General features: G+C 41.8%; 3 protein-coding genes across 3 annotated transcripts; 2 read left to right on the plus strand and 1 right to left on the minus strand.

Moving 5' to 3' along the window:
* Nucleotides 1–293: 293 nt before the first annotated feature.
* LOC146643837 (protein naked cuticle homolog 2) lies at nucleotides 294–7,716 on the plus strand. The gene is made up of 10 exons (XM_085396508.1): nucleotides 294–428; nucleotides 533–559; nucleotides 680–750; nucleotides 4,512–4,566; nucleotides 4,809–4,915; nucleotides 5,915–6,010; nucleotides 6,103–6,238; nucleotides 6,360–6,503; nucleotides 6,630–7,080; nucleotides 7,595–7,716. Exons 1-9 carry the CDS (start codon nucleotides 404–406, stop codon nucleotides 7,049–7,051), a joined length of 1,083 nt encoding a protein of 360 aa, XP_085252634.1. The 5' UTR covers nucleotides 294–403; the 3' UTR covers nucleotides 7,052–7,080; nucleotides 7,595–7,716.
* lrrc14b (leucine rich repeat containing 14B) lies at nucleotides 7,706–10,342 on the plus strand. Its single transcript, XM_085396505.1, has 3 exons — nucleotides 7,706–7,981; nucleotides 8,105–8,733; nucleotides 9,430–10,342. Exons 1-3 carry the CDS (start codon nucleotides 7,706–7,708, stop codon nucleotides 10,106–10,108), a joined length of 1,584 nt encoding a protein of 527 aa, XP_085252631.1. The 3' UTR covers nucleotides 10,109–10,342.
* A 137-nt stretch (nucleotides 10,343–10,479) lies between these two features.
* On the minus strand, nucleotides 10,480–12,940 carry uqcrb (ubiquinol-cytochrome c reductase binding protein). The gene is made up of 4 exons (XM_085396509.1): nucleotides 12,883–12,940; nucleotides 11,823–11,891; nucleotides 11,538–11,704; nucleotides 10,480–10,687 (listed from the first exon to the last, which is right to left on the minus strand). The coding sequence occupies exons 1-4, from the start codon at nucleotides 12,899–12,901 to the stop codon at nucleotides 10,610–10,612; spliced, it is 333 nt and encodes a 110-aa protein (XP_085252635.1). The 5' UTR covers nucleotides 12,902–12,940; the 3' UTR covers nucleotides 10,480–10,609.
* Nucleotides 12,941–13,158: the final 218 nt, after the last annotated feature.

A 13,158-nucleotide genomic window follows, 5' to 3' on the forward strand; every position in this document is an offset into this window, starting at 1 on the left:
AAAATGTTAGACTGGTGGTGTCTAAAGACTGGAATGAAGCCACTTGTGTCAGTTAAGCTCTTGACCGTGAACGTCTCATTGTAAAGTCTTTAAGTCGGTGGTTTGTGTCCGTTTCTCAGTCGGATGCTGTTCAGAGTCGTTTAAACAATAAACACACTGTTACTTTGATTTACAGACGTAAGGTTGGGTCACGTGCATCACCGATCTCTAACCAATCAAACAGAGTTTAACCGAAGCAGGAAGTGCGCGGTAGTCATCGCTCTCTGCCTGTGCACTCCTGGATAAACGTCTCGGTGAAACTTTGGAGTCGTCGGTGAAATTCCCAGTCCGCGAAAACTTCCTCATGTCTTGAGTTATTTTTTTTTCTCTGAGCTGGACATGGTGAACATTTCTTGATCACAGTATGGGCAAATTCCAGTCCAAACACGGTGAGAAGTTACATCTAGTTAGCTTCTTTTTTTATTATTATAAGAAATGAAATACTTGAAATGTCTTATCACTACCGCTCACTGTCATCTCATTATTTGGGCAGCTTCGAAGCCCCGGCAGAGTCCAGAAGGTAAGACAGAAAAGACACATGCTGTCATAGCTAATTTGTACATGAATTTATTATTTATTTATTTATTTATTTATTTATTTATTTATTTTTTAAATATGTGGTTGTTTTTATCCTCTGCAGGACGGAGTTTGGCTTCCAGTGTGCTGAGAGAGTCGCAGAGTAGCCACATATGCAGAAGAAAGCTGACAGAGGTAATGAGTTTTATCTTTGTTCTTATATTAATAACTAATTCGAGAGAAGCTAAACCTATAACTCGCTCACCTACGTTTCCCGTATCACTGCGCTGATCTGGTGCTGACAGAAAAGAGGTTAGACCTGAAGCTGGTGCAGTACTGCCCGGGTACTATTCAGCTCCGGAAACCAGCCAGGTTTTACTAGTGATTTCGGTAATAATGTAGGATCTAAGGGCCCAAAAAGCAAAATCATATTTTGTGTAAGCTTCTTTCAACAAATAAATAAATGCACATGAGGCAACATTAAAGCCAAATACACGTGTTCTTATGGTGCAGAAAAAACCGCACTGGCTCTTTAAACGCCTTTAACACAGCATCCAGGGCTTCATTTCAGTCGTGCCAGCTATGGGACAAACTGCTCACATCTATCCAGGAGACATAAAAGATGTTTGGAAGGTGGTCGTTTATTTATTTCTCCACCCTTCCTCCTCCATCTCTATAAAGAGACTTCCAAGTCTGTGAAGTTCAGCACACCCACCCCCCTCCAGACAGCGAGGTCTTTATGCCCAACTTCACTGAGGGGGAAAAAGAGAAAAAAGGAAAAAAAAAATCCACATCTGGGACTGCTTTCCTGCCCCAGCCAGACGGGTGAGGGTGTGAGGTGGGGTGTTTGGGGCTGGAGTGGGTGAAGTGTGGCTTGTTTCATTTCATAAATGGCATCAAGTGTAATAATGTTTTTTTTTTAATTTGTTTGCTTCTGAGACCACCTGATTAAAAACACTGATTGCATTTGTCTTACACACTTTAAGGACAGAAAATTCACTGATCCAGCTTTTCAAGTGTTTGATCTCTTAATATCTTTGGGCATAACTTGTTATTTTAAGGCCAATAAAGTCTGAAGCTCAGGACAATATTTGCACAGGGCTGCTGTAAGAAAAAAAAAGTTCTGGAAAGTTCTGCAGTTTGGAAAAAGATGTTGACTCTGCCAAGATGTTTAAAGGGCTGTGGTGGAGGTTCTGCGCTTGGAGCACTTCCTGCGATTACATTTTCCAACCCAATGTAGTTTTATCCCCATGACACCACTGCTGTGAAGTGGTAATGTCAAAAACATCTCTTTTTCCAAAAGATGACTCCGTTCTTTGCATCTTTGTTAGAAAGTCTTCCCCTTAAAATCACATTTAAAACATTTCCTTGTCACAGTTTTCGCAGAGGTGACAGATTAAAGACGGTTTTTAGAAGCTGGAACAGTTTAAAAAAGATTTTGTAGAGATAACTAAACAATGAAGTCTTTTATGTGCAACGTTTGATGTATCCAGTGAGGGGGGAGGAGGGGAGCGCCGTGGGTAAAAATTTTAAACACGCCGACTCATAGGTGAATGTTTACATACCTGTCAAGTACCACTGAGGCAGGCTCAGGTGTTGACAGGTTGACTGTCTAAAGAACGGACAAACCTGTTTCCTTTCCTATGATCTTCCGTCAAGTATGTGTGCAGAAAAGAGGCTGAATAATTACAGTTTTAAGTAAATGTTGGCATACTGAGCAGAAAAGGCGTGGCGAGTTTAACTTGAAGTTCAAAGAAAACAATCCTGTCTAGTTTTTGGTTTAGACAGAGAATCCAAACTTCTTTTCAAAAATAATGTGTTCAAAATGTGGATTTTGTGATTATATTTGGGTTATAGTCCATCCCGCAAGCCAATTATAGACCAAACAATCTGAGTTTGTTCACTTACATTCCTCAAATTGAATTCTACCAAATGTGAAGTTGTTTTAGTTGCTTAGCTAAATGTTCAAAATACCAGATTGATAGAAGCAGCTCAATGTGAACTATCGGTAAACATGTAAATATGCATTAGTATACAGTCATGTGATAAAGAGGGTTTACACAGTTGTGCAGGAAAACTAAGTCCACACTTACCGCTTCCGTAGGAATTATGCAGCAGCCGGGAGCTGCCAATTAAATGCATTTGATTAACTGATCAAGAGAGTTTGAGCACCTCTAAAAACAGATGTTTGGCCGGTTTGCTGGTCTGGAGCATTCAGGTGTGTTTTAACACAATGCCAAGGAGGAAAAATGTCATCAGTGATCTTAAAGAAACTTAATTGTTGATGTCCATCCATCTGGGAGGAGTTAAAAGGCCATTTCCAAACAGTTTAAGTTCATCATTCTACAGCTAATGGAAAACATTTAAGCTAGCTGTCAATCTTCCCAGGAGTGGATGCCTCAGCATATTCACCCCAAAGTCAGACTGTTCAGTGCTCAGAGAAAAGCCCAAAAACTTAGTTAACATGTTAAATGTTACAGCTCATGACAGTACAATTAGAAAAAGACTGAAAAAGACTGGCTTGTCTGGAAGTGTTTCCAGGAGAAATGCTCTTCTTTGTAAAAAGGTTGCACAACTTAGGTTTGCAAAGTTGGACCTCAAAAAACTGCAAGACTTCTGGAAAAATGTCCTTTGGATGGATGAGACCAAAGTGGAAATGTTTGACCATAAAGCACAGCATCACATTTGGAGAAAACCAAACTCAGCATATCAGCACAAACACCTCACACCAACTTTCAAGCACGGTGGTGGAGGGGGGATGGTTTGGGCTTGTTTTGCAGCCACAGGACTCACCACTTTGCAGTCATCGAGTTAACCCTGAATTCCTCTGAATACCAAAGTATTCTAGATTCAAATGTGTGGCCACATGTCTGAGAGGTAAAGCTTGGCCAAAACTACAACGATCCCCAAAACATCAGCAAACAGAAAGGCTGAAAAAAAAAAATTGAGGTCATGCATAGGACCCTCAATGAACTGAAGCAATGCTGTAAAGAAGAGTTGGCCAAAATTCCTCCATAACAATGTGAGAGACCACTGAAGTGGTTCTACAGGCTATTAGGTGTGGACCTAGTTGCATAGATGTGCATCAGCTACACATTAGTGAAATGAACTCAAGCTGCTCACTGAAATCAGGATGGGTCCATGGACTGACGGGTGATGCCGCCTTCTCTCATCAAAGCTTCACTGCAGGCAGAGCGTGGCAGGATACGCTGGGTGTGTTGCCTGCATCTGAACACGAATGCGGGTGTGCAGACATGCCCACAAATTATCACTCCCTGTGTTGCTCAACTGCATCTGCTGAAGCATCAGTGTGACACGGGTGAGGGACATGTTGGCAGATAAGAGGCTTTTTGTTCCTGTCTTCTTTTGTTTTGCACTGGAAGACTAAAGCAGAAAAAGATTAATTTTCTTGAAGTATTATTTATTCGATATTTTTCAAGTAACAGAAATTGATCCAAGTCCTTTCATCAACCCTGTCTGCTGTAGGATTTGAAAATATGTGTAAATGCATATAAGTATATAATGGATTTAGAGGATTTAAAGTAAGCTGACTTATAACAGTCAACACATATACAGTGTGTCTAAACCTAAACCTGAAGTGCAAAGAGGTCCAGCCAAGACTCAGGATTTAAGTGAGCGTTTTCATCTTCGTGTATTTATGCAAGAAAGCATGCGAAAAGATGTCAACCATTCAAAAACATGCGGGTAAACCGGCTTTCTTCTTCTTTGCAGTGCCGTATGTTTGTGTGTTTAAACGTGTGCAAAGTAAGCCAAAAGTATTCATACCACTGCTTTGTGTTTTGGGGTTCATAAAAAGGAAAAATGCACAGATTATTCAACATTGCTCACATCTGGAGATCCATCTTCACACTCACGGGACAAGAAAATCACTTAATTGCTTCCTCCCGCTCTTAAATGTGTCCTCTGATAATTTACACTCTTGACTCTTTTCACAGAACTTGTATGTGGAATTGAGGAAAAGCACTTCTGATCATAACTGCGACATGAAGGGTGAGTGGGCGATCACACGTCATCCTGTTTCCCGTCTAAGGTCTTTAAAGGTTTAATTGTTTAGTGAATGTCATCGGGTTTTATCCACTTAAACGAAACAATGGAAATAGTTCATATAAGACTAAGACAGAGCCTTACATGAGTAATCAGAAAGATACAAGATAGACCGCAATAATTTTAAGTACCCATAAACTGTGAGTCTGTTAAAAAAGAGAATTATGATGCATTTTTGTGCTGTTTAGTGGTTCAGCCACCAGAAGAAGAGAAGACGCCCGATAAAGGGACCAATTTTCACTTCAAGTGCAAGAAGGAAACAAAGAGGAGCAGCAGCCGTGCTGCTGTGAGTGAGGTAACTGGTAACCTCGTTATTTGATATTCAAATAACGTTATAATATAGTATAATTGTAGCAACTGGTGTGTACTCAGATTTTGGTTTTTCCAAGACTGGTGGGGTTGGGTGCCGGGACTTCGTGGAGTTTTCTAGTAAAACATGATGAGACGACGACTCCTGACTGTGAAGAAGTCTCGCAGAAAAAGCTGCATAAACACCCATTTTTAAATATGTATTCTTGAAATGGACTAAACAAACCTGATAAAACATGTTATCTTATCAGGTTGGTTGCAGGCTGTTATGGAGGATTTTGCTATTATAAAGGGGCTGTAATGTTCTCAGTGGCCAATTTGTTTTTTTAGCCATTTAAGTGCTTATATTTATTGAGACAATCACATGGGAGCAACTCATGTGATTGTTAGAGAGAGATGGGTATTTCAGAAACTGCTGATCTGCTGGGATTTTCCCACATGCTCATCTCTAGGCCTTGTAGAAGTTTTTGATTTTGGGGTCAGAGGAGAATGGCCAGTTTGCTTTGAGCTGATAGGAAGGCAACAGTAGTTCAAATAACCAGTCATATGCAGAAGAGCATCTCTGAGCATCTCTGAACTGTGAAGGGCTACAGCAGCAGAAGACCACACCGGGTGCCACTCCTATCAGCTGAGAACAGGAAACTGTGAAAGCGTAGCTCCATCCTGCCTTTTGTCAGTAGTTCAGGCTGCTTGTGGTGTAATAGTGTGGGGATATTTTGTCAATATGGCCAAAACCTCTGAAGAATGTTTTCAGCACTTGTTGAATCTGTGCCATGAAGAATTAAAGCATCTCTGAAAGCAAAAGGGAGTGTAATAGTAAGGTGTACCTAATAATAATAATAATAATAATAATAATAATAATAAAATGTCTCATGAGTGTAAAGTTACAGTACATATACATATAATAAGCAAATACACATATTACTGTAAATGACAAACTATGGCATCAGTATTATTCTGACAGCATGTTCGCATGTGAACACAGGGCATGGAGGGTAACGTGCAGCCTGGAGACGACTCTCAGCAGGAGTGGACCTTCACATTGTACAATTTTGACAACACAGATGAGGTCAAGAAAGAGGTAAGAGAGGGGTTTTTGTTTTTGTTTTTGCTGCTGACATATTTCAGATGTAAAATGTCTCTGTATGCAGTGTGTATATCTGTGTTCTGCAGGACATGTCCAGCCTGATGCACTCCGTGTTTGAGGTTTTAAAGACATCGGTGAAGCAACCTTGCAGTGGTACAAGGCCCCTCAGGATCAAGCTAGCTGTAACTTCCTCACATTATCCAAACAAGAGCTCAAACACAGGTACGTGTTATTGTGATTTTTAGGATTTAAGGACCCAAAACTAAACAGTTCATGACCTTCAAGATTTTAATAAGCTTCTAAACTGTCAGCAATGCCAACATCCTGCACTCACTGAAAACAGATGCAGAGCAGGAGCAGAGTGGATCTCAGGAAGCTGGACGTCCAATGAGAAGGCTCTTCTGTGTGGATGAAAACAAAGAGCGCAGAAAGCACTACCAGGATCTAGCTGGCATTGAAAATTATGCCTCCAAGTTTGACAATGCAGGTATCATAAAAGCTCCATTAATTCTGTGTGTGTGTGTGTGTGTGTGTGTGTGTCCGTCCGTCCGTCCGTCCGTCTTCTGGAAAATACACTTAAGGGTTTTTTTCTTCTGTTTTTTTTTTTTTTTAGACTCACCTCCTCTTCAGCACCATCTAGTGGTGCACTGTGAGAACACTGTGCATTCTGAGTCACCTCAAGACCTCCGTGTTGTTTACTCCATGAGAAGCAGATCCATGTGTGATAGGACCAGAGCTGAGAGAAAGTCCTGCAGGTTGCATGGCCGGCATCCTGCTTCGTGGTGCCATCCTACCCAGACTCTCCTTCGAGCCTCCCAGAGCCTCCCGCGTCGCTCCCACAGCAGGAAGCTTCATTCCACGGTACAATATTCTGCCTCGCCCCATACACACGCTGGCTTCCAGGCACAGCCAGGACAAGACAGGGAGACGTTTTACAGCCTTCAGCCTTCCTTTGGTGTCCCGCTGGCCCAGAGACATGAGCACCATCACTTCCATGAGCATCATCACCATCATCACCACTACCACCCATCATAACCTCATGTAATACACATCATATAAGACAGGTAAGAGCAGCTTAGTAATATTTTAGCTTAGTCTTCACCTTATTCTGGATTTTCTTTTCTCATCAGTGCCCCAATACAGATATTATAATGTCAAATGTGAGACACATGCAATAAAGTTGTTTAGACTGTTATTATTTATATGAGGATGGCTCTGTTAGTACAGGGGCAGTGACCACAGTATCTCCCCTGACAAAAATCCTCAGTTGCACAACAATGCCCTGCAAGCATGCACCTCTATGTTGTACAAAGTAGTTTGGTTGGAAAAGAATAGCAGATACATAAAATGAAGTACATGATGGCAAAATAGTTAAACCTGTGTTTAAACGCCAAACATTTGGTGTGCTGTGAGGAGGAAAGTGAAGCTTCTCGTGAGGATTCAGATCTTGTTCCTGCTAATCTGTCTGGCAAAAGTTGCAAATAGAAACCACGTCCAGCGAAGGACGTGAGACAGCTGTTGCTATTTATAACCTCAACCCTCTTACTTACCCTCTGTGCCTCTCTCCTGCCTCACCAGAGCAAAACACCCAGAGAGACAGCAACAGAAGATACCAACGGAGCAGCAGCTACAAAAGAGACAAGACGCTGAATCAAATACATACCAACACACACAAAAAAAACTAAAGACATGAAGTCCCTGCGATTCCTTGCTGCTGAGGGCTTCATTCAGGCTGGTGCGAGAACTCTGGAAAACCTCACCTGTGTGTCTTTTAACCTCTACCCACTTCTCTTCAAGGCCTGCTACCTCCACGAGCAGGCTGAGGTGCTGCATGCTTTGGTCCAGATGTGGCCTCTTCCTGAACTCAACCTACAAAGACTTCTGGGAAAGACAGCCGACTGTCAGTTAGACCTCACATCTCGCACCTGCCGGCTTTGTCTGGAAGCAATTCTCAACGGCCTAAAGGTACCAAACCACCCACCTTGAATGTACCCCTAATCATTTTCATTTCAGTTGCATTTCTGTTGTCATTGCCTTAAAACACTCATGAATAGTCACCTTTAATGTAATATTCTCTTGTTTTCTAAGGATTATGTGCTGTCTCCCCCGAGAACATATGCCAAGAGCCTTCACACGGTGGACCTGACTGCCCTTAAGGACACTGAGCATCAGGCCTGCCCTTGTAAATCCACCCTGGGTCGATGGGCAAGAACCCAGCTCCTGACAAAACTGTGCTACGAGACCATGGTGGCCATGCAAGATACGGACGTGTCCCAATCTGCCTTTGAAACATCTGTTGATGTCCGTCTGAACGGCTTCGTCACAGGCCGCAACTACGAGCTGGTAGCTCAGGCCTTCCTGCTCCTCCGTTACTGTCCCCTGAAGCTTCGCTTTGTTAGTTTTAGGGCGGATTCTCTCACTCTCAAGCAGCTGTTCTATGTTCTTCGCCTAGCAGAGCCAGAGTCCATCACAAAGCTGGAGGTGGTGCACAATATTCCTCTAGAGGCCTCACACCTGGAGGTGCTGCTGTCCAGGGTGGAATTCCCCAAATTACAGTCTCTGACCCTGCCAGCCAGCGCCCTGGATGTCAGGAGGCTCGGCTCTGACGACGAGGATCTGCTGGCCACCATTGGCAACCTGCTGGCACGACTGAGCAGCCTCACTGAGCTCTATGTTGGTTTTTCTACTCTCACTGGACACCTGCGGAGACTGCTAAAGTGAGTACAAGCACAGCAATAAAGAGACAGACAACAAGGTGCCCTAAGTTTGTCTATTCATGTAATGCATGCTGATTGTAGACCTGATCAGCAACAACACCAAGAGCTTTAACACAGCTCAAAATACCCACCTTTAACCTTTGTCAATTGTACAACAGTGGAAGGTATTCTGTTGTTAAAATTGCTGATGTGGTGCCAGTGCGAGGACAGGTGGCTGCAGGACAAAGACCCGCTGGGTATTCTTCACCTTCAAATGGAAATAGAACAGGAGCGAGTATGCACAGTATAGATTTTGTAATGTAAAATGTTTTGATGCTCAATAAACAAGGTGTAGATGAGCAAAAGCTTGCAGCACATTGTTCATAAAATTAACAAATAAGTGAGCAAAGACTTTGACAAAAGATTGAATTTGCGTTTACAAAGATGTACAGATGGGTGACCAACCAACATAATGAAAAACATTTTCATACTGATGAAGTGGATCTCTACGTCCTTCACTGATTTAACGTAACACTTCCGTCTAAGGAAAACGTGCCAGCCTGTAGTGTATAAGAGCCATGAGTGTTCTCTTTTATCCTTTGTCACCTGTACCTTTTTAAGCATTTCCTGTACCGCTCCTGTTTGACTACAAATGTCTACCTCTATTAGCATTTCATACCAGAGTCATTTTTATTCTCCCTTGTTTCCTTCTCACAGTCCTCTCAACACACCTCTACTATGCTTGGAGTTGGCCAACTGCTGCCTGAACCGTGTAGACATGACCTACCTGGCCAACAGTCTCCACAGTGAGACCCTGGTTCACCTTGACATCAGTGGACACAACCTCTTTGACTCTTTCTCCACCCCTGTACACAAATTGCTTAGCAGGAGTTCGGGAACTCTGGCGAGATTGGCTCTCGAGGAGTGCAACATAAAGGACGAGCACATGGACGCTTTCACTAATGCTCTGGCTTGCTGTCAGCAACTGGAGGAGCTCAGACTTATGGGAAACCCTCTGACATCTGTTGCCCTGCTTAGGTTATTCTCCACTCTATCTGTAGGGTTTCCCAAGTTAAGGTACATAGAGGCACCTGTGCCCCGTGAATGTTACGCAGATGATGTCACGTATCCTCTGGACGATTCGGTCTTGCTGCGTTACAACACGGAGCTGTTTCAGGAGATCAGGATCCAGCTGATGGCCATCCTGGAAAGAGCAGATAGAGATGGGGTGGAAGTGTGCACCCCCATCATGGGGGCCTACGATCCAGACATCAATGAAACTAGTAATGAGCTAGGGGTGTCCATGTTGAAATCTTTTAACGCCGTCATCGGCACTTTTATAGGTACGATAACCGATGTGAACAACAGGAGATCCCAGACTTGGAAAGACGATTGATTTTTACTGTGACTAGTCCTGAGCTCAAAGTCTGCTGCTTCATTCAAACCTGTGAAAATGGATCCAGTAAACCAGATTTAACTATAGTTAAGACAGGGATTATGTTAGTGTCAACAAATGCTGTTTTCTTCCAGGACTTAATTATATAAAACTAAACAGATGTGCAATGCAGATAGCAACTATAGTGGTTATTGCTAAGATGTTTTATTAGCTGTATATACAGTGCATGTTGTTTTAATTTATATATTCTTGTTTAAATGCTGTAACTATATTTATAAGCAGCCCAACACTGAAACATGTGACAGATCCTTCTATAGTAATTCTGAAACTGTAATTTGTCATATCAATATATCAAATAAATGACAGACATGTTTCAAAATGTACATTTCTTTAATGAGCACTGTGTTATATATGTAGATTACATTTCATGTTAAATATTACACCAGGGGACGACCACGAACCAACCGAAGACTAAGATTAACAGCTGCGAACTGGAATGGTCTATTTCTTCATCCATTCCTCTTTTTCTTTCCTCTCACGGATCACCTCCTCCAGGTATGGAGTCAGATAGTGGACATCCTGCAGGAAAAACACAAGGCACAATACATGACATCAGTAATCAGCAAAGGCTAAAAATCCCACCCTAAACTAAGATAATTTTTTTTCCAAAAACCTCTGTGATAGTTCTGTTTACTTATCTTTCTTTTCCACACTTTGACTAAAATTTCATATCTTACACTGAGAATTCACTTAGGACTCATCAGCAGCTATATTCCAGCTGACTGATAAGAGGTGAAATCAATCATAGAGAGGGTTCTGCACCAACAACAGCCTTATGATTACAGTAGTCACTAGCAAACTGGTGCCAGTAGTTTGCAGGGAAGACAACTTGTCTGTGAACATTTGCAAACTATTCAATTGGTAGTGAGGAAAGTGTGATACATACCAGGAAAGGAGAATGAAGGCTGTGGCTTTTGAAATGTATTGGTTGCACAACTTTTATCTAGTTATAAGTTTGCAGACAAGTTAGCATCCTAAGTGCAAACTACTAGCAACAAAGCAGCACTGCACACCACTTTGCAACCACCTTCAGGCTATGGACTCCCAACACCCTCCAGAAACCAGTCGCCAACCAGTTACAGAATACATACTTGCCCCTAGCAACCAGTGGCTACCAGTTTCAAACCAAGTGCCAAGACCACTCACAACCAATCAGGGGATCAGACTTTCCCCAAACAAACAGTGGCTGCCAGACCTGTGCTGACAAATCTTTAGGACTGCATGACTCAAGCCTCAGTGGAAAACTTAACAAATAATCACGTCCAATGAAATGACCAACAGAAAAATACTACATCTATCCATGTTAACATTAACACTACATTTTACACTGCACTGAAAATGCTAATTTAGTCTGTTTGTGTGAAAGCACCTCATCGAATTTTGTCCACTGGTTTTTAGGAAGAATCTGCTGCTTCATAGAGAGATCCAGGGCCCTCTTGATCCTGAACATCCTGTCGTTGTACACATTCTCTGGAAGCCTCCTGAGGGCCTCTTTCACATCCAGGTCCTCATGGATCGTGTCATCACGCATTAAACCTGCAACAGAAAACCCACAAGCTCAAGACAATCCTGTTTTCATTAGCAAGCTTCGAAACTGGCAACATTTTTAGCTAATGAACTCTGATCATCTTAAATTATTATATTCTGGCCTTACCAAGTTTGTTGAAGCCACACATGTTGTAATACCATTTACGGAAGCCAACCAGGAGCCTTCCTGTTGCAGCTGTAAAGAAATAGAAAAAAAAAAATCATGAGAAAGAGACAGAAACAGACAGGATCAGTGAGGATGGAAGGAAAGAAGGAGAACAGTGTTCTAGCCACTTAGTATACATATTTAAGTCAGTCAACTTTAGTTATGAAGCACATTACAATACAAAATAAGAAAATTATAACTGTATAAATAGATAGGTTTAAATAAAATTAAGCCTGTACAGGTGGCCCTTAATCTTCTTTTTAATGGTATCAGTAGTGTCACAGATCTAGGGAACCTCAATCTCAAAAGCAGTCTCCTTTCTCTAACCTGGACCAAAGTACCACCAACAATCACTGATCACCTGATCAGAGACCTAGTAGTTAAACATGGATGTCTTAGTTAACAAATACAGGGAGAAATCTATCTTGTCATATTTTATTTATCTTACTGAGCTATTTTAGTATGAGCTGCTGTAACAGTGATTTCCCAACATAAAGTATATGTCATCTTATAAGAGGCAATTAGTCAAATGTGGTGTATGAATATCAGACAACAACCATTCAACTACGACCACTCAGATGTCATTGTGAGACAGACGTAACTATTCACTGAAGAAAACAAACTTTAACCTCCATAAGCAATGAGCTAACAGCAGTTTGGTTGATTTCTTACATTTAACTCCAAACGACGGCTGAGCTCTACATCAGTCATTTAGTAAAACACAGTTTTTATTATTGCGCAACAGGATGGAGGTCTTTGTTTAATACCATTTATCTTATTTTACCAGCACTGGAGAGCGCTAAGCTAACGCTAGCTGACCAGCACCCGTTAGCATCAGCTAGCACGGGGACACTAGAGGACACAGACTAGTCAAAGGCACCGGAAGGCCTAATTATACTGACAAAGTAAACATAACGACCTGCTGTGAGCAAGAGAATAAAACAGATCTGACCACAGGTTAAAAACGGGAGGATTAACGAGCATAACCTGGAAATATGAAAAAGGATAGGGGTTAATTTACCTGGTGCCCTCGTCGCCATGTTTATCGCTGAGAAGGAACGCGGTGGGTTGTGGGTAAAGATGCGTTCAAAAGTAACTTTATCAGACGTCACGCTATCGTAAGGTCCGACGTTCACGGACAGCGGAAATTTTGTTTAAAAATGTGTAAATACACTTTAAATCAGCGTAAACACTGAATAAATACAGTAAAAATATAGTATAAATAAATTATAAATCGGGATAATACAGTATACATAATATAAAACAATATAATACAGTATAAATAGTTATCAATGCA

This window comes from Rhamphochromis longiceps, linkage group LG22, assembly GCF_057381845.1.
Source record: "Rhamphochromis longiceps isolate RC_006_pf linkage group LG22, R_longiceps_female_GT1.1, whole genome shotgun sequence".
In the NCBI taxonomy this organism is placed as follows: domain Eukaryota; kingdom Metazoa; phylum Chordata; class Actinopteri; order Cichliformes; family Cichlidae; genus Rhamphochromis; species Rhamphochromis longiceps.